The sequence below is a fragment of the Mastomys coucha genome, unplaced genomic scaffold (genome assembly GCF_008632895.1).
Source record: "Mastomys coucha isolate ucsf_1 unplaced genomic scaffold, UCSF_Mcou_1 pScaffold14, whole genome shotgun sequence".
Taxonomy (NCBI): domain Eukaryota; kingdom Metazoa; phylum Chordata; class Mammalia; order Rodentia; family Muridae; genus Mastomys; species Mastomys coucha.
Window position 1 is genome coordinate 89,936,548 of NW_022196896.1, and position 19,934 is coordinate 89,956,481.

At 43.8% G+C, this 19,934-nt stretch overlaps 1 protein-coding gene across 3 annotated transcripts in view; it reads right to left on the reverse strand.

Annotated features, from left to right (window-relative positions):
• Positions 1-615: 615 nt before the first annotated feature.
• The window catches only part of Mdh1b (malate dehydrogenase 1B), a 39,399-nt gene continuing 20,080 nt past the window's right edge, over positions 616-19,934 (reverse strand). For all 3 annotated transcript variants that reach the window (XM_031367726.1, XM_031367728.1, XM_031367727.1), the window contains 5 exons: positions 11,602-11,765; positions 7,782-7,921; positions 7,435-7,486; positions 2,495-2,566; positions 616-831 (listed from right to left, as the gene is read on the reverse strand). In XM_031367726.1, the coding sequence (XP_031223586.1) occupies positions 803-831; positions 2,495-2,566; positions 7,435-7,486; positions 7,782-7,921; positions 11,602-11,765 (457 nt within the window). In that variant the 3' untranslated portion in view covers positions 616-802. The remainder of the gene's footprint in view (positions 832-2,494; positions 2,567-7,434; positions 7,487-7,781; positions 7,922-11,601; positions 11,766-19,934) is intronic.

Here is a 19,934-nt window from a genome sequence, read left to right on the forward strand (position 1 = left end):
TGTTACAGTTGTGTAGCTTGGTCTTCTTGTGGGGTTCCTAATAGTTGGAGCTGGGGCTGTCTCTGACTTTTTAACTTACTTTTGGTATCCTTTCCTCCTACTGGGTTGCCTTGTCTAGCCTTAATATGAGGGAGGTGCCTAGTCTTACTACAACTTCATATGCCATGTCTGGCTGATATCCCTGGGAGGCCTGCCCTTTTCCCTGGAATTGTGGGGAGGATTTGGCGTGGTGGTGTGGTGGAAACCTAGTGTGACGTAAACTCCCAGGAATCTACGAGGGTGACCTAAGACTCCTAGTAATGGGGATACAGAAGGAGGAGTGGATTGGAGGAAAGAGGAGAGGGGGTGATGGAAAGAGACGGGGGGGGGGAATTGTGGTCGGATGTAAGATATGAGAGAATAGATACACAAATTAAAAAAAAAGAGTGGCAGGTGGAAGTCAGTGCTTGGGAGCATAGGCAAGTGGATATCTGTGAGTTTGAGGCCAGCCTCATCTACATAGTGAGTTTCAAAGCTACACAGTGAAACCCTATCTTGAAAAAATTTTTTTCACAAGAATGTCAGGTAGGAAATAGGTGATGTCCAGGCAAAGACACAGTGATTGACAGCACTATGTTGAGGTCTTTAAAACAGAGGTTTACATTCATTTATTTTTGAGGACATACAGTGATTGACAAGAGTGGCATTGATGTGGCAGCACGTGACAGCACGTTGGGGTCTGTTCTATTTCACTGTTCTTCTCTAAGTACAGGCATGTGCAGGTCTTTCTGTCTTTCCTTCGTATTCGTTCTGGTTGAAGCTATTATTGGTCTTCATTTTTTCCATAAGAGTCTGTAAGGGGGGGGGGAGATATGGAAAGATGTAACTCTTTAAAATGCAGCAGCAGCCCCTGTTTCTGTTAGCTTTTACCTTTGTTTCACTTTTCCTCCAGCCACTGGCTTCCTGCGTTTGGTTCAGTGACTGAAAGGGGCCTTGTGTGAGACAGATTCAGTGGTGAGAGAAAGCCACCAGACCCTCATTAACCATGTCCACATGGTAGTGTAAATTCTGGCTTCCTTCCTGACTTAGCTATTTCTGTGTGTGAATCTCCCTGCTCTTGCTCTGTGTTCCGAGCTGTGCATGCATCTACCGCCTCAGTTCCTTTTATCTCCGGGCCTTTCCTTGGTGCATCATCAATTCTAGCCCTCTATGATCAGTTCCAAAGCCCATCATGCTATGCACTCTCAGAATACAAAGTTCCTTGGATTGTGTCCACTGGACATATAAATACAAGAGTGGAGGTGCAAGTGAACATCCTTATTGGTTAGACACAAAGAAATCCACATCAACTTGTTTTCATAAGAAATAAGAGAGCTCAGTTAAACGCTTTGGCAAAGGAAACTCACATGGCTCGACATACCTCCTGGCTTCCCCCATCATTCATCCTGAGGAAAGGAATAGACTCCCTCATCATAGCCTTAGTTATTAAAGTGCAGAACTAGGTTCCAGAGAAACGAGCAAGGCAGCCTTTATCTCAGTAATGTGCGGAAGGAGTCATGCTGCGGGGAGCCCTGATCTTCTGCTAACCCATTCCATTTGTTGGAAAGAGAAGCACTTGCTAATGCTGTGTCTAGCACCTACCATTTGTGGTTTCCTGAACTGATGACTTTTCGTAGGTGAGCTGATAACTCAGATCTGAAATAATCCTCTGCAGCATGTAGAGTACCCAAAGAAGTCATATATAAAGTGTGACACCTAGTGTGGGGTCCATTCTTGTTTCTCCTGCCTCATTTCGTCCCCATGCCCCAGCCCCATGATACTTCCATGGTGGCCTGGTTCTATTAGGAGCTGCAAGATGTGAGGTCACATTTGTATGGAGTCTCAGTCTTAGAAAACAGCTTTTTCCTGGTCCCATGGACAATGGAGGAAAAAAAACTGTCTAGTCAGATAACTGTGTTGCAAGTCTCTGCTAACCTCCCACAAATACTGGCTTCCCAGCCTAAGTCACTGGGAAGCTGCTCAGTGAAGCCAACTTCCCTCTACACAGAGGGATTCAGGTAAAGAGATGGTAACAATGGAAATGAGATGGATTGTTACTGTTCTGTGTGTGCAGACTTAGAAAACATCCTTGCTTCTGTATCAGGATCTTCAAGTTTTCTCCTCCTACTCCCCAAATCAACTGCTGAGAACAAAGTTCTCAGAGGCCAGGGGATTTCTTCCTTGGGTCTCTCAGGCTCCCCTCTCACTGACCTCCTGAAGAAGAGTCCCTTTTCCTCTTGGCTATTTTGGGCTTTGTAAAAGAGAATTAAATAGAGAAAGTAAAAAAGGGTCATACAGATGGGGTCAGGGCTGAGCTAAAGTGTCTTGGGAGTTTGATGTATGATGCGACGTGCAAGCAGCTTCAGTATGAAAGCAATTGTTAGTGATTTCATCCCCCTGCCTCAGAGTGTTTCTGGGATATAAGAGGGGAAGCTGGAGTATTACCAAGCCCTGACTGTGAGCCCCACTGACTCACCATCAGACCCAGCTTGTTCCTTTTCTTCATTCAGGTCTGGACCAGAAGGTTTGTCGACTTGAGGATCTGAAACTAAAAATGTAAAAAATTAGTTGTCAAATATAATCAACAGCCCGTGAGATGTTCTGAGTCAGAGCTTTTCAAATTTTGTGCTGGGAGCCATGATAAAATATGTCTATTTCATATCATAGTTCAGGTTGTGTGTTTGTATATGTATAGAGTAACCAAAAATTACTTTCTACAATACCTTTTTCTAATTCTCTTTTGTTTACTACCATTCTTTCAAAAAATTTTTTTTTGCAGAAAGGATCCCACTGTGTATCTCATGCTAGTTTCTAACTCTGAGTAGAATTAGTGAACTGCTCACATGCAATGATCACAAGCATTGCCATGCCTGACTTCATATATGGTGTATATAATATTAATTGGCTTATATAAGTAATACATATTCTTAACATACAAATTATATGTTTTTAATATTGTGTATATACTATTAATGTGTATAAGATTTACTTGTCTATTGTTTTGTTAAATTTCTTTCCTTTTACCATCTCTTCCTTCCTTGTATCCTGTCCTGCTCTAGCCTGTCCTGCCCTGTTCTATCCTTTCAAAGTTAAGTTGGAAAAAAAAATCTGCTTTTAACTCACCTATTATCAATTTTATAATATTTCAACAGAAAAGTTCTAGAGACTAAATTTGTTTTCTTAACCATTAATTATTTTTTCACAACCAACATAAGGTTATAGACAGTGTTTTTACAACTCATAAAGAACTATATGGTATGGTTAATGTAAATGCTCATTCAATCAACCACCCTCTAAGACTCTGAAATCAGTGCCAATTTCTCTATTCTGTCAGGGGACTCAGGGGACTTGAGTTCTGCATAAAAATCTCACTTGCCAGAAGCGCTAAGTTCCACAAGTTCTAACTGGCAACACAAATTGGAGTTATTCTAGAGGATGTGTTCTCTGCAATTTGCTTTCTCCCCTTCCTATCCTGGAAAGAGGCCAGTCACCTTTTTCATGATAGATTTTATGGATTTTTCTCAGCTTTCTAAGGGCCTCAGTGCACTCCAGCTTCTCATTAAGTATTGCTTGATACTGGCTGGCCTTCCTGGAGGAATCCTGCCTGTATGTGCATTTGATCTAGACTTCTTAAGCTCTGCTGAGCCTGGCACTCAGTTCTCTGGACAGTGATGTGGGCTGGAAAAGACCTTCATAGGGGCGCTGATATGACCAAGTTAGTTCAAAAGGCCTGGCCTCCAACTATTCCATAACCTTATAGACAAACAGCCCATGACTCCTAATTATCTTCCCAGGTCTGTTAGTCTATTTTGACTAACCTTCTGACTTAGCCTTACTGTTTGGGAGAGCTATGTGCTTCTGGCCTTGCCTTGGTTCCCTACAAGGCCTCTTTGCCATGTTTTTTTCCCTCTGGTAGGTGCTTTACACAATCCTCTTTCTCCTCTCCCCTTTACTTATACACCTTTGTTCTAAGTCACATGAAGGAAGGAGTCATCATCCTACAGCCCAGCTTCCATGTCTTCTATTCTTGGAATACTTTCCTGACAATCCCAGTTATCATAGGGTAACTCCAATTGCTTCCATTCTATCCTGGACCTCTGGAACAGGAACCAAAAGCTTGAGTCCTGAACTCATATCAATTCCTCATATCTTATAGTCTAAACCTTCTCATAATATTATTGAAAGGTTGGACTTCAGGAGGTGGTTAGAGGAGGATATTGGATTGTCCCTAAACAGACTCATGGGAATTCATTTGTGTTTGTTCTTCATGTGAAGACATAACTAAGTGTGTGTCTCTAACCAGTATTTTCATCTCAACATGTCCTTTGATTCATGGAAGTAACTTCCAGTTGTTTTTTAGAATAATGACTAGAATAAACACAGCCATCTCACGGAACTGAAATTCTCCCCTTTGTTCTGATATTTCACATGCTAAAAAGTAGCTAACTTTGAAGACAGGTGTCTTAGTTTGGGTTTTATTGCTGTGAAGAGACACTGTAACCAAGGCAATTCTTTTAAAGACAAATATTTAATTAGGGCTGGCTTAGTTTCAGAGGTTCAGTCCTTTTTTATCATGGTAAGAAGGATAGCAATGTGCAGGCAGACTTGGTGCTGGAGGAGCCAAGACTTCTATATCTAGATCTAAAGGTAGTAAAGAGACTGTCTTCTTCAGGCAGCCAGGAGGGCACTGGAATTTCACACTGGGAAGATCTTGAGCATGGAGACCTAAAAGCCCATCCCCAGAGTGACATACCTACTCCAATAAAGCCACATCAATCCTAACAAGGCCACACTTCCTAATAATGCTACTCCCCCTGGGCCAAGCATTCAAATACATGAGTCTATGGGGGCCAAACCTATTCAAACTACCACAGGCAGGTATATGTGTGATGTGTTTTTAAGGCACCTGCACCTAGCAGAGTTCCCTCCTCTCTCGTTCCCTCCTCCCATCCATTTGTGACATAAAATACATATGTCATGAAAAAGGTAAGAGTACAGTACAACATTGTTAACTAAGTGGTGATGGTTTGTATATGCTTGACCCAGGGAGTGGCACTATTAGGAGATGTGGCTCTGTGGGAGTAGGTTGTGTCACTGAGGGTGTGGGCTATAAGACCCTCATCCTTGCTGCCTGGAAGCCAGTATTCTGCTAGCAGCCTTCAGATGAAGATGTAGAACTCTTAGCTCCTCCTGTACCACGCCTGCCTGAATGCTGCCATGCTCCCACCATGATAATAATGGGCTGAACCTCTGAAGCTGTAAGCCAGCCCCAATTACATGTTGTCCTTATAATAAGAGTTGTCTTGGTCATGGTGTCTGCTCACAGCAATAAAACCCTAACTAAGACATATGCATACTGCTGGGCGGCAGATCTCTAGAACACTCCATGCTACATGACCAATACAGTGCTGTTCCTGAACAAAGAAGTACCTATTTATTGCTCTTCAGCTATCTTAGTTCCTAAGCCACTTTCAAGACATGTTTAGGTTTTTCTCCTTCATGTTAACTGATCTTTCCTCTCCCTCCGAGTATTTAGATTACCAATCATGTTTCCTTCATTTTGACCTACAAAACCCTTTTCTTAATATGCTTAACTAATTCTGAGTCTTGACTGTATCATAGGCTCTTAGGTCCTTTCCTGGCACAGTTCATGTGACTAGAACCTCTGTGCTGGCTAGTGTTGAGTCAAACCTAGTATGGCTGTCCTCTGAGAGGTTTTGCTAGCACCTGACTAAGATAAATGCAGACATTCACAGCCAACCATTTGACTGAGCCTGGGGAACCAAAAGGAAGAGTTGGGGAAAGACTGAAGGAGCTGAAGCGGATTGCAAGCCCAAACAATAATATCGACTAATTGGATCCCTCAGAGCTCCCAGGGACTAAACCACCAACCAAAGAGGATACATGGCCACCCATGGGTCCATGGATTCTGATACATACGTGACAGAGAAATGCCTTATCTGGCATCAATGGGAGGGGAGGAGCTTAGTCTTGTGGAGGCTTGATGCCCCAGAGAAGGGGGTTGCTAGAGGGATGAGGTGAGAGTGGGTTGAGTGGGTGGGGGAGCACCCTCTTAGAGGCAAAGGGGAGGGAGATAGGATGGGGGTTGCAGAGGAGAGACTTGGAAGGGGGACAATATTTTACATGTAAATAAATAAAATAATCAATAAAAATTTCTTTCTTTGAAACTCGGTGCCCATTCTTAGAGTAAAAGGAATGTTTTTTTCTCCCACCTCAATCGACACACCATTCATGGCCTTGGGCTCTTCCTGATTGTCATCTGTGGAGGAGCCAGAGACCTTTTGACTTTTTAAAACTGAGTGTATAGTCTGAATTCTAGAAAAGTATTAAATTAATTGGTGAGATATTATAACCTCCTATATGTATCTTCTCAACTGATGAGTTAAAAAACAGAGATCTCCAAGCTCAGAAATTCAGTCTCTACTAGAAGCTAGGCCAGGTAAAGAAGGGCTCTTCTCCAGACCTAGCAAAGACACGGCTCTACTAATACCTTAGTCTTAAACAACCTATGGTATGGTGATTTGTTATTAGTTCTAGAAAACTAGTAAATATGGGATAGACAAAATCTATATAGTCATAGTATTCTAAAAAGGAGATTAGGGTGTTTATGTTTTTTTTCTAAAGATATGCTAAACTTAGCAGCTTGCTCTACTAATAATTTAGTTTAAAAACATAATTTTTAGTTATCTATATTAGTAGTAATAGTAATTCAATTATAAGATGTATTTTACATCTGTGTGTGTGTGTGAGAGAGAGAGAGAAGATAGATAGAGAGAAGATAGATAGAAGAGAGAGAGAAGAAAGAGAGAGGAGAGAGGAGAGAGAGAGAGAGAGAGGGAGAGAGAATGCGCCTGTAGGTTTATGGGCCCGCCCATATGTGTACAGAGCACAGAGATAAGAGGGGGAGGTCATATCTCTTCTTATCACTCTCCACTTTGTTCCTTTAAGACAGGCATTCTCACTGCAGTAGAGCTTGGGGGGCAGGTGGCCAGCAAACCTCAGAGACCGTCTCATCTCTTCCATGCATGTGTGTGTGTGTGTGTGGCCACACTCAATTTATGTATTAGGGGCAAAGATTCAAATTTCATATGTGCACAGCTAATGCTCTTACCCACAGAACCACCTCTTCAGCCCTATATTAACTTTTTTTAAAAAAATAAAAGATATATTTTTATTTTATGTGTAGAGAATTTTTCCCATGCATATGTCTGTATAGCACATACATGTCTGGTGACACAGGGGGCCAGAAAAGGACACTGGATACCCTGAAACTAGAGTTGTGGATAGTTATGAGTCACCAAGTAAGCCAGTGCTCTTAACCACTGTACAATCTCTCCAGCCCCCCTGTGGTACCTTTTAACATCACCCAATGGGGCAACGCATTTATGAGATTACCTTCTTTAATTGGCTGAAAAGTTAATAAGTCTCCAAATGCAATAAGTTTCTCCTGTTGAAAAATTTATAATCAGAGAATTAAATGACAGCAACCACCAAGTCATTCTTTAGTAGAAAAATTCTGTAAGTCTTGATTTAAAAATAAATAAATAAATACTTTTAGCATACTGAAAATTATAAAACTAGATGCATAATGCGCTTTTGCTACATTCTCCAAACCTTTGTTGCTGTATGGTTTTCAGGGATACAATGCAAACTGAGTTCAGAAAATTATGAGTGCCTTAGTCTACAGAATCATTTTAGGATCATTATGAAACTCAGTTCCTTGACAGACTCTCTGCCATTACCTGAATCAGATCATCTGCAAGCCTGTTTAGTATCTTCTCACTAAGCGAAATGTCTTCAAGATCAGTAAGAACCATCCAGGTTCCATTCTCAAATTTCACTGGCATAGAAAAGACAATCCCTTCAGGAATGCCAAACTGGCCTGCAGGGGGCACACAAAAGGCAAAGCATAAATAAATAAAGAAGAATTCGGAAAAATAACTGAAAAGGACACACATAATACATGGTTTTAAGATTTTTTATGTGGGGCTGGTGAGATGACTCAGCGAGTAAGAGCATTGACTGCTCTTCAGAAGGTCCTGAGTTCAAATCCCAGCAACCACATGGTGGCTCACAACCACCCGTAATGAGATCTGACACCCTCTTCAGGTATGTCTGAAGACAGCTACCGTTGTACTTATTAAAAAAAATAAATCTTAAAAAAAAAAAAAAAAAAAAAAAAAAAAAAAAAAAAAAATTGTGGTGTGTGTGGGTGTTTCTCTGTGTGTGCATGTCTCTGTGTGCACACATGCACTTATGAGCATGTGTATACATGCAGAGGCCAGCAGAGGGTGTTAGCTAAGTTTCTGGAACTGGTGTTTGACTAGGACTAGAGCACTCATTCAGACCTGAATGCACACATTATGTCTGAGTTCTGACCATTCTCCATTCCTTCCTATCCAGGAGTTAATGTAGCCTTTCCCCCAAGCTGTGTGTGTGTAATTTGTGCCTGTTTTCCATAATGTCCCATTAATGTGCATGTAACCCAGGAGCCTGGACCACTTGATGAATCTAGCCTTCTATTTTAGCTTACTGTATGTTTTAGTTAGGGTTACCATTATTGTGATAAAACACCATGACCACAGCAACTTGTGGAGGAAAGGATTTGTTTGGCTTGTGTGTCATCATTGTATAAACTGACAATATAGTCCATCTGTGGTATGATTAGGGGGACGATTTTTACTCTAGATTATGAGAGAGAGGACAGCTAGAGGCACCTGAGAGAGTCCATAGCAGAGAGAGAGAAATAATCTGAACTTGACCAGCAGACTGAACCTGGCCACGGTAGAAGCAGAAGAAGGACAGAGAGATAAAGAGAGAGAAAGAGAGTGGGAGAGACACACAGAGACAGAGAGAAAAATATCAGGGTTATAAGGAGAATGAGTAGGTTGAGGGAGGAGGGAGGAGGTGAGGAGGGATGGGATTCAGCACAGACTGTGAAATGTTTAACAGGTGCTTGTGATACTGAAGGGGCCTGGGGGCCAGCATGCACTTTGGCATGCTAATAGGCACAAGTAGCCCATCTGTCCCTTCTGCCAGAGGTGAGAAAATGACTTCCTTTGGTGAGAGGAGCCAGCTCCATAGATTCTTGAGGAAAGCTGGCTTTTATCTAGCTTCCTGTAGTCTAGGTTGACCCATTTCTGGATATTTGAACTACCTTTTGGAGATTGGGCAACTAAAGTGTTCTTTGGCTCTAACAATCACCATTGTTCGACACTGAAGGAATTCAGGAAAGAACTCAAAGAGAGGAAGAACCTAGAGGCAGGAGCTGATGCAGAGGCCATGGAGAATTAATACATACTGGCCTGTTCCATTGTTCACTGTCCATATGGCTCACTCAGCCTGCTTTCTTATAGCATTTAGGAACACCAGCTCAGTGGAGGCCCCACCAACAATAGGCTGAGCCCTCCTGCATCAGTCACTAGTTAAAAAAATATGTCCCTTGCCTACAGTCTGATGGAGGTATTTTCTCAACTGAGGCTCTCTGCCAGTGACTTTAGCTAGTATCAAGTTGACATGAAACTAGCCAGCACATTAGAGCAGCCATGTTGGCCAGGAATGATGGACTGGGACTGGACAGGAAGTGAGCAGAAGACCTGGTTATTTTCTTAGAGCTTCCAGTTCTCCACCTGTGCTCTTGGAAAACTAATCATATTTTTTCCTATTCTATTTACATCCTACGAATGGATTTCAATTAGGAAAATGCAAAATCCTGCTACTCTGCATAGCAGAAGCTTGGCTGTCAGCAGCCATAGGGGTCATAGCTCAGCACTGGCCCATATGCAGCCTGAGTTCTTTTCAGAGACCCCATCATAGGAGAGACAAAGATACTGAACCACCTCGAAGAAAACCACCTCAACACAAGTGAACATAGAGCAAACCTGGGGTTTTCTAAAGCAGGGTTTATTAAGTAAAGGGCTTCTGTAACACTTAAGGGGGGATGTGAGCTTTTCAAAGAGAATCACACTGCTGCCATCTTGTATAATCATTTTGTAGACAAACCTTGAAGGAGGGAGGTATTATTCACGAGTTCAGGCAGAGAAAAATGTAAAAAAATATAGTAATATGTCAGAACTTTCTCAGAATTAGATTTACCTTCCTTTTTCATCTTTAGATAGAGTTTATCGGGTGTGTCATGGTGTCACATGCATAGTGGGAACAGGTAATTTTGCAAGGCTAATGATATAGAAATGCCATCATAATGAAGAAGAACATTAGCAGTACTATGGTCTCCCATAGTACATGTTGATCCAAGAAGTCTAGGATGATTTTGTGGTAACAGGTCTGTAACCTCACTTCCAACCACTGCAAAGCTTGTCCTTTGACCTGTGTCTATCTAGCCTGTTTCATTATCAGCAAAACCCTAGTGCACTGAAGAAGCCATACTAACAGACTGTTCATCAGCAAGCCTTCCAGACTGTTCATGCTGCCTGTATCTCATCTGCAGAGAGTGCGCTTTATGGGGTTAGAATGTATGAGAACTTATCTAATCATTGTTATTATTGTAATTGTATTTTGTAATTGTAATAATAATAGTTACTTCAACTGTACAATATTTGCCAGATCTCACATAATATACTTCTCCCGTGAAGATGTAGAAGATGACACACAGGAAGTTCTGTCCTCAGTGCACATATTCTAAAATATGCATAGAAGAAGGCCCCTTAAGAGTATTCTGTCTGAGAGAGGAACAAAATGCTGTGTGAATACAGAAAAGAGACAGAGGTTAATTCTCACACTGTGGATTGTCTGAAGATGTCTCTGAAGTGCACTGAAATTGGAACAAGGAGGAGACAGTGATACTGTTTTTAAATAAGGGATGACGGAGGTGGATCCGATTGATTCACACTGCTGTACATTGGGTTGACAGCATGCCATCCACATGGCTATGTTGCTGTCCAACCAAGGATACAACTCAGCAGAGTCCCAGGCCCTGAAGATCAGGGAGCAAACAAGACTGACAAAAGCCAAAGAAATGCTTGTGGTTGAATCTACAGAGGATGTAACAGTAGCCACTGTCTTCCCTAGTTTAAAAGGATGCTGGAAGACTTGTGCATACTCTTTAGTTTACATCACACCTCTGCAGTGTTTTCTGTATTGTCCATGCTACCTGCTTTCCTGAAGCCTGGGTCTCCTTGCATGTTTGGATCTTGTCTCTGAGTCTTTTGCTCTTGGTGTTCAGTGCTCTTTCACGCTGGCCCTTCAGGTCAATATCAAACACTTGGAGACTTCTTGCAATGCCTCCTCTCCACAAAACCTACTCTGACTCCTCCTGCTCCCTGCAGTGAATGCATTTGGTTTTCTCTTTCTCAGCTGGACACAGTGAGAAAGCATTGTAAGACAATTTGTAGAGATCGGGCCTTCCTTCACTCTGCTGTACCTTTTCTAAAGTGTGAAGCCAGGTGTAATCCCTTGTCTGTCTTTCACAATAAATATTGCTGAGTTTTTGAATGGACAACTGAATGAAAGAATTCATGCATACATTATGGCACTGTTGAAACTTATGCAACTTATAAGTCAAGCTATGATCTAAATAGGGCTTTACAAGATAGGAGTCAGTACCTTCACTCATTACACCCAAGGAAACGATCTCTCCAGGTGGTGAGCCAAAGTTCCAGTATTTCAGGGTGGTGGCTATGCTGTGTGCAGCCAAAATGCCTCCAAATTGTTTTCCAGTGCTGCTCAAGCTTTGAAGCGTCTTCACAAATTCTTGTGTTATCCACTCTCTGCATGAAAAGAAACAAACAGTTTCACAATAGAGAGAGGGATGGAAAGGAGGTCCTCTGAGTCCTAGAACTCAACACAGAGAACTTTATCCACCACATACGCTGTAATGAGACCCAAAGGTTATAGTCACAATTTCTTTCATTACAAATAATTAATTATATTTAGATGCTTTCTTGGGATGAGTCATATCCTTCATTTAAAATCAAATACATTCATTAAACAATGAATTGTTCGCGGGCAGTGGTGGTGCACATCTTTAATCCCAGCACTTGGGAGGCAGAGGCAAGCAGATTTCTGAGTTCAAGGCCAGCCTGGTCTACTGAGGGAGTTCCAGGACAGCCAGAGCTACACAGAAAAACCCTGTCTTGAAAAACCAACCAACCAACCAACCAACCAACCAACCAACCAGACAAACAAAAAACCAAACCAAACCAACCAACCAACCAACCAAAAAAAAAAAAAAAACAAACAAACAGTGAATGGTTCACACTGAGATTTGGGACAATATGTTTTAAGGTCTGGAGCATAAATTCAAGGAAGAGCTCATCTGTATGAGAAGGAATGCCTCAGATCTCTGCAACCAGTACATTTGAGTATGGGCTTCAGCAGACAGGACCAGCACAGACTGTGCCAAGCATGAATAACATTCCAGTGGTCTGGAGAGGGGGAGGAAATAAAGAGGAAAAGAAAAAGGTACAACTTGAGACCTGGAATGGGGATGTAAAAGTGTTTTGAAGGGGCTCTGCCTGGCTCCTCTTTCTGCCTCATCATAATGCCAGTATTTACCTGAACAAATGTTTGTTTTCCTTTTTATTCTATATGGAACTGGTCATGCTGTGTGACCTTAGAGAACTTAAGATGGCCACTAAAAGACCTTACTAGGAATGTACACTCCCTTCCTGGAATGTCACAGCAATACAAACTTTATAGGGATCCTCGATTGCAGGGCAGGTGCAGTTAATGACCAAAAATGTTTCAATTCCCCCTTCTGGTGATTAAGACCTCACCTTGCCTGGGGTCACCAATGCCAAGAAAGGTCAGTGTGACCCTCAAATGGGCATCAAGCAATTCATGCTGTTACCAAAATCTACTCTCAAAAACTGTATAAAAACTGTGTAATTGGAGTGTTCAGGATCACCTCTGCCCTGATTGTAGGACTGTCCCAGCATGCTGGATCAATAAACCTCTTGCTTGTTACATCAATCTTCCTCTCTGTGTTTCTGTGAGTGGGACATCCCAGATGTAAGGCTCTTCGGGTCTTACATTTGGTGCGTTGGCCAGGAAAGTCCTTTTTGTGGGACCAGTGACTGGAGACTGGAGGAATGCTTGAGCAGGTACTGTGGTTGTGTTTTCTGTGTTCATCTTGTTTGTCTGTACTTCTCTGCTTTCTCTGACTCTACTTGGCTTGTGATCAGCTTGGTTTCGGTTTTAAAGCTCTGCAAAGGAGTCGCTTGACTGAGGTAGCCAGAAGTGGTGGGTAGATGTGCCATAACGCTGGAGCTATGAGAATCCTGGAAGATGCTCCAGACTCCCAGTGGGAAGTCGAAAGGGTTTGACTTCGCAAGAGGTCTTTGGCGAGAAGACCTCTACAGAGTTATTTGGTGTTTCTCCTGTGGCACTTGTGGCAGGGGCACATTGGTATTTTACTTTCTGTTTTTCTGTATGTGTGTGGACTGGGACTGACATTTTTAGACAGAATAAGACAGACTGCTTCAACTCCTTTGGTCTTCACCCTGAAACATTGGAGTGAAGTAACAACCATGGCTCATAACTTGTCTGTTGCTGTTCAAAAGGACAAATGGACCACTCTCTGTTCTTCTAAATGGCCCACTTTTCAGGCAGGGTGACTGGTGGACGGATCTTTCTCCCTCCCCACCATACAGGCAGTCAAGAAGATCTTTGGGATCGGATCTTTGAGCCATCCTGACCAGGTTCCCTACATTGTTGTGTAGGAAGATCTGGTCACCCTGTGCCCCCGTCTTAGGTCTGTCCTTTTATTCCACTTCCAGGGCCCAAGAAGATTTTGGCTCTGTAAGACAACTCTCAAAATAAGGTCATCTCCTCTAATCAAGACACCGATTTGCTCCTCTTAGACCCCCCACTGCCCTCCATCCTCAGGCATCGGGTCCTTCTGCTCCTCCACTGTTGGAAGGCCTCGCCAGTAGGCAAGGCTGTGGGACCTGCCCTAGGGATACAGAGCTGGTGCAGGGCATCAATAGATCAAGGTCATCAACTACTCCAGTATTGGCCCTTCTTCTCTGCTGACCTCTATAAATGGAAGTCTCAGAATGCCCCCTTTTCTGAAAACCCCCAGGGTCTGACTAACTTAGTAGAGTCTCTCCTTTTTACTCATCAGTCTACATGGGATGATTGTCAGCAGCTCCTACAGATCCTCTTTACTACTGAAGAAAAACAGTGCATCCTCTTCAAAGCCAGGAAGAATGTCCCAGTGGATGATGGGCGTCCTTTCCTCCTGCCCACAGATATACACCTGGGCTTCCCACTGACCAGATCAGACTGGAACTTCAACACTTCAGAAGGTAGGAAGCACCTGAAGGTCTACCACCAGGCTCTGATTGCAGGTCTCAGGGTGGGGGGCAGCACACCACACCACCATTTTGACCAAGGTAAGGCAAGTGGTGCAAGGGCCAAATGAGTCTCCCTCAGCCTTCTTAGAGAGACCCATGGAGGCCTTTTGCCAATTTACCCCCTATTATCCTAGCAATGAAGAGCATAAGGCAACATTTATTGTTGCCTTTACTGACCAATCTAGCTGAGATATCAGGAAAAAGTTGCAGAAACTTGAAGGATTACAGGACAAGTCCTTGAGAGAGCTAGTGCAAGTAGCCAAGAAGGTATATCATAATCGAGAGAGGAAGAAAGAGAGGAGAGAAAGCAGAAGGAACAGGAGGCTAGAGAGCTAAAAAGAGAGAAGAGACAGGAGAAGAACCTCCATAGGAGAAACTAGAGAACCTAGTAAGACAGTACCTAGCAACAGAAGAGTGCCCCTGGCTAGGGACCAATGTGCTTACTGTAAAGAAAAAGGTCACTGGGCAAAAGACTGTCCCAAGAAAAAGAAGGGACCCTATGCCCCCAAGAAGAGACCACTAGGCCCCCAAGATGCTAGCTGTGCAAGAGGACAGTGACTAGGGGGACGGGGTTTGGACCCCCTCCCTAAACCCAGGATAACTCAGAGTGGAGGAGAAACCCACCCAGTTTCTTGTGGATACAGGGGCCCAACACTTAGTCCTATTACAAATGGACAGACCAATTTCCACTAAGAAGTCTTGGGTCCAGGGGGAGACAGGAAACAAACAATACCTATGGACTACCTGAAGAACAGTAGATCTTGGCATGGGCTTGGTATCCCACTCGTTCATTGTTATTCCTGATTGTTCCTACCCCCTGTTGGGGAGAGACCTCCTCACTAAGATGGGTGTCCCAAATCCATTTCCTCCCTGAGGGACCACAGGTCAAGGGCTGGCAGGGAGAGCCTATCCAGGTGTTGACCGTGAAATTAGAAGATGAGTATCAATTGTTTGAAGATGGGAGTCAAAAAGCTAAAGATTTGGACTGGTGGTTGCAGCATTACCCACAGGCATGGGCAGAAACTGCAGGGATGGGGAAAGCCAAAAATCGGCCCCCCCGTCCATGTAGACCTGAAAGCCCAATCCAGCCCGATAACAGTCCGCCAGTATCCTATGTCCAGGGAGACTCAAGATGGGATCCGACCCCACATTTTATGCCTCCTCCAGCTGGGGATTCTGTGGAAATGTCAGTCTGCCTGGAACACCTCACTCCTCCCTGTGTGGAATTCTGGAACCAATGACTATCGGCCCATCCAGAACCTCAGAGAAATGAACAAACCGGACCAACCTCTACCCAATGGTCCCCAACCCGTATAACCTGTTGAGTTCTTTGCCTCCCTCCAGAACTTGGTACACAGTTCTGGACCTCAAGGATGCCTTCTTCTGCTTGTCCCTGGCCACTGAGAGTCAGAAATATTTCACCTTTGAATGGAAGAAACCAGACTCGCACATTACAGGCCAACTTGCCTGCCTCAGGGCTTCAAGAACTCCCCCACCATCTTTGATGAGGTTCTACACCAAGATCTGGCCGTGTTCCAGGCAGCCAACCCTCAGGTAACTCATTGCAATACATAGCTGACCTCCTTTTAGCAGCTTCCAGTAAAGAACTGTGCTTAGAAGGAATGAAATGACTTCTCACTGAACTAGGAGAACTGGGCTACCATGCCTCAGTTAAGAAGGCCCAAATCTGCAGCCAGTAGGTTAGTTACCTGGGGTATCTACTTAAAGAGGGAAAGACGTAGCTGTCAGAGGCTAGAAAAGAAACTGTATTCCATATTCTGCCACCCACTAACCAAAAACAAGTTAGAGAGTTTTGAGCACAGCAGATTTCTGTCACCTATGGATACTTGGATTTGCTGAGATGGTGGTTACATTATACCCAAGAACAAACTGCCCTTTGTCTGGGAAGAAAAAGAACAATGGGCTTTTAACACCATTAAGATAGCCTTAATATCAGCCCCTGTCCTGTGTCTCCCAGATGTGACCAAGCCCTTTCACTTGTTTGTGGCAGAAAATAGGGGTATAGCAAAAGGGGTCTTGACCCAGAAACTGGGACCATGGAAAAGACCAGTAGCATATCTGTCCAAAAAGCTGGACTCAGTGGCAACAGGGTGGTCCGCCTGCCTGTGGATCGTGGTCTCGATTGCTATGCTGGTTAAAGACGCAGACAAATTAACTATGGGACAGGACTTGGTAATATCTGCTCCACATGCTCTGGAGAGCAAGATTCGCCAGTCATCCAACCAATGGCTCACCAATGATCATATGACTATCAGACTCTGTTGCTCAACTCTGACAGAATCACGTTTGCATCCCCTATGGTCCTGAACCCGACCACACTGCTTCCAGATCCTGACCTTGAGCCTCCCATCCATGACTGTCAGCAAGTGCTTGCTGAAGCACATGGCTGGTGCAAAGATTTGTCTGATAAGCCCCTGGAGGACGCTGAGGCTACTTAGTTGACTGATGGGAACAGTTTCCTGAAAGAAGAAAAATGGAGAGGGGGTGCTGCCATGGTAGATGGACAAAAAATCATGTGGATACAGGCTCTGCCTGAAGGAACTTCTGCCCAAAAGGCTGAGCTCATTGCCCTCACCAAGGCCCTTGAGTTGGGGGAAGGCAAGAAGATCAACATCTACACAGATAGCAGGTATGCCTTCACCACAGCACATGTTCATGGTGCCATCTACCAGCATCGAGGACTGCTAACTTCAGGAGGAAAGGAAATCAAGCACAAATCTGAAATTCTAGACTTGTTAAAAGCCCTGCACAAGCCAGCAAAAGTGAGTATCATACACTGTCCGGGCCACCAGAGGGGTGACTCCTCTGTAGCTAGAGGAAATAACCTGGCAGACAAGGAGGCCAGGGCAGTAACCTTGAGAGTTGTCCCAGTAATGGTGATCCAGGACCCAGAACCACCGGGACCCAAGCTCCAGTACTCTGCTGAAGATCTGGTGGTCATCTCAGGAGACCCCAACAACTACTTTGATCAGGAAAAAGAACTCTGGAATACTCCATCAGGAAAGAAGATTCTACCACAGGAACAAGCACGGACAATGATAAATGCATTGATGGACCCACCTGGGGGTAAGCAAGTAACTCACACTGCCTTAAGATCTAAGTATTATATTCCAGGACTAAAACACCTGGTGGAACAAATAGTCCACAGTTGTGTGCCCTGCCAGAAGGTAAATGCTTGCAGAAGCAAAACTGACCCTGGTCAGAGACCTTGGGGAGATAAGCCGGGAGCCTACTGGGAAGTGGACTTCACTGAGATAGAACCAGGCAAGTATGGCTACAAATATCTTCTAGTTTTGTTATGAAGTAGCTCCCCCTTATTATGAAGGGATTGCTTTGTTGAGACAGTTAACCTGTCTGATGATGCCTCACAGGGCCGCTGGTAACTACATAATGCCAGACTCACCTTGTCTGCCATCACTGGGCAGGGAGTATGTGTGGGAAAGATCCCTCCCTCACATGTTCATCTTTGTGATCAGACTTTGCCACAGCCCAATGCATTTGTTTACCTCCTGCACCCCACTCCTTGAGGGATGGTGAGCATGTGCCTCAGGAGTTACTCAATGTGTCAACTCTCAGGTAGTCAACAACATTCAAGATTTTTGTGTTCTGTTACAACTAGTTCCCAGACTTGTGTAGCATCCTCATGAAGAATTATTGTCCCACTGGGATGAGAGCCAGCTCAGGGTTAAGAGAGATCCTATAGGGATAACTGTTTCTATCTTGCTGGGACTGAGACTGGGGGCAGTTGGAACAGCTACAGGAGCATCATCACTGGCACTCCAATGCCAGAGCTATCAGGGTCTAAGGTCTGTTGTAGATGCTGATATAGTGGAAATGGAAAATTCCAATTCCAAAATCCAGGAATCCTTGACTTCACTATCTGAGGTAGTCATCCAAAATAGGGAGGCCTAGGCCTCCTCTTTCTCCAGCAAGGAGGTCTGTGCGCAGCCCTGAAAGAAGAATGCTGTTTTTACATAAACCATTCTAGAATTGTAAAGGACTCAATGGCCAAGGTTAGAGATGGACTGACCAAAAGGAAGAAAAAAGAGAGCAGAGCCAGGGTGGTTTGAATCGTGGTTTAACTCTTCCCCTTGGCTTACTACTTTGATTTCTGCCCTCTGGGGACCAGTAGTAATCCTGATGTTGCTTTAACTTTTGGCCCCTGCATTTTGAACCGCTCACGGGACTTTATTAGAGAATGCATTAAGTACAGTTCAGATTATGATGTTAAGACAACAGTATCAAGAGTTGGGCCAGAGTCAGTTATAATTTCATGACTGAAATACTCACAAGAAAAAGGGGGGAATGTGTGACCTTAGAGAACATAAGATAGTCACTGAAAGACCTTGCTAGGAATGTACACTCCCTTCCTGGAATGTCACAGCAATACAAACTTTACAGGAATCTCCGACTGCAGGGCAGGTGCAGATAATGACCAAAAGTGTTTCAGTCCCCCATTCTGGTGATTAAAACCTCACCTGGCTTGGGGCCACCAATGCCAAGAAAGGTCAGTGCGGGCCTCAAATGGGCATCAGCCAATTCATGCTGTTACCAAAGTCTACTCTCAAAAACTGTTTAAAAACTGTGTGCTTGGAGTGTTTGGGGTCGCCTCTGCCCTGATTGCAGGATGGCCCCAGCATACTGGATCAATAAGCCTCTTGCTTGTTGCATCAATCTCTGTCTCTATATTTCTGTGAGTGGGACATCCTGGACGTAAGGCTCTTTGGGTCTTATAATGCCACCATTTTCGTTCTATTATTGGAGAAGGTAGGGCTCAAAATAGGGAGAAGGTAATTGCTAAAGCCACACAACTAATAAGCAATGGTGACAGAATTTCAACCTGGAGGCTTCTTCAGTGAGAAGTCAAGCTGTTGTCCAACTGTCCTGAGTGCAGCCAATCCTCAACTGCTGTGAGAGCAGAGGGTCTTCAACTGCTCTGAGTGCAGCAGGTCCTGTAGGCTGCATTGGGATATGGTGTGTTCACAGGAGCAGACCAACGTGGAGTCTGCCCCAGCAGAAAGGACGGGACAGAAGGGCTCCTGGAGGCTTCTTGCTCCTGGGATGTACCACTTTTCTAACTCCTCTTCCTATGAATGCTTCAGCTCCCTGTCTCCTTGGCTATGTACCTCTCTTTACACTAACATTTGCTTCATGTACATCTGCTTCTGAGACAACAGTAACAATCTATAAAGTTATGATAGCCTGAAATATAAAAATTCATAATTTTAAAACAAATCAGATGGGGGTGGTGACCAACTCGCTACTATTCATGGATTTTTTTCTGATTCCTCAATAGAAAGCACAGAAAAACATGTATATAAACAATGCATGTTATTTTTGCACAAAATTTACAAAATATTTTAATGGTGTTTGCCAAGGACCAGCCTCAGCATGGAGAGGGGTTGTGAGAGAAGGGATGTCTGGGAGAAGTGAGAAGAAGGACTTGAAGTCAAATCACAGGTCCAAGCTGGTGGCCTAAGTTCTCCTGAGTTGGCTTTCCAGCCTGTTCTTTCTCTCTCTCTCTCTCTCTCTCTCTCTCTCTCTCTCTCTCTCTCTCTC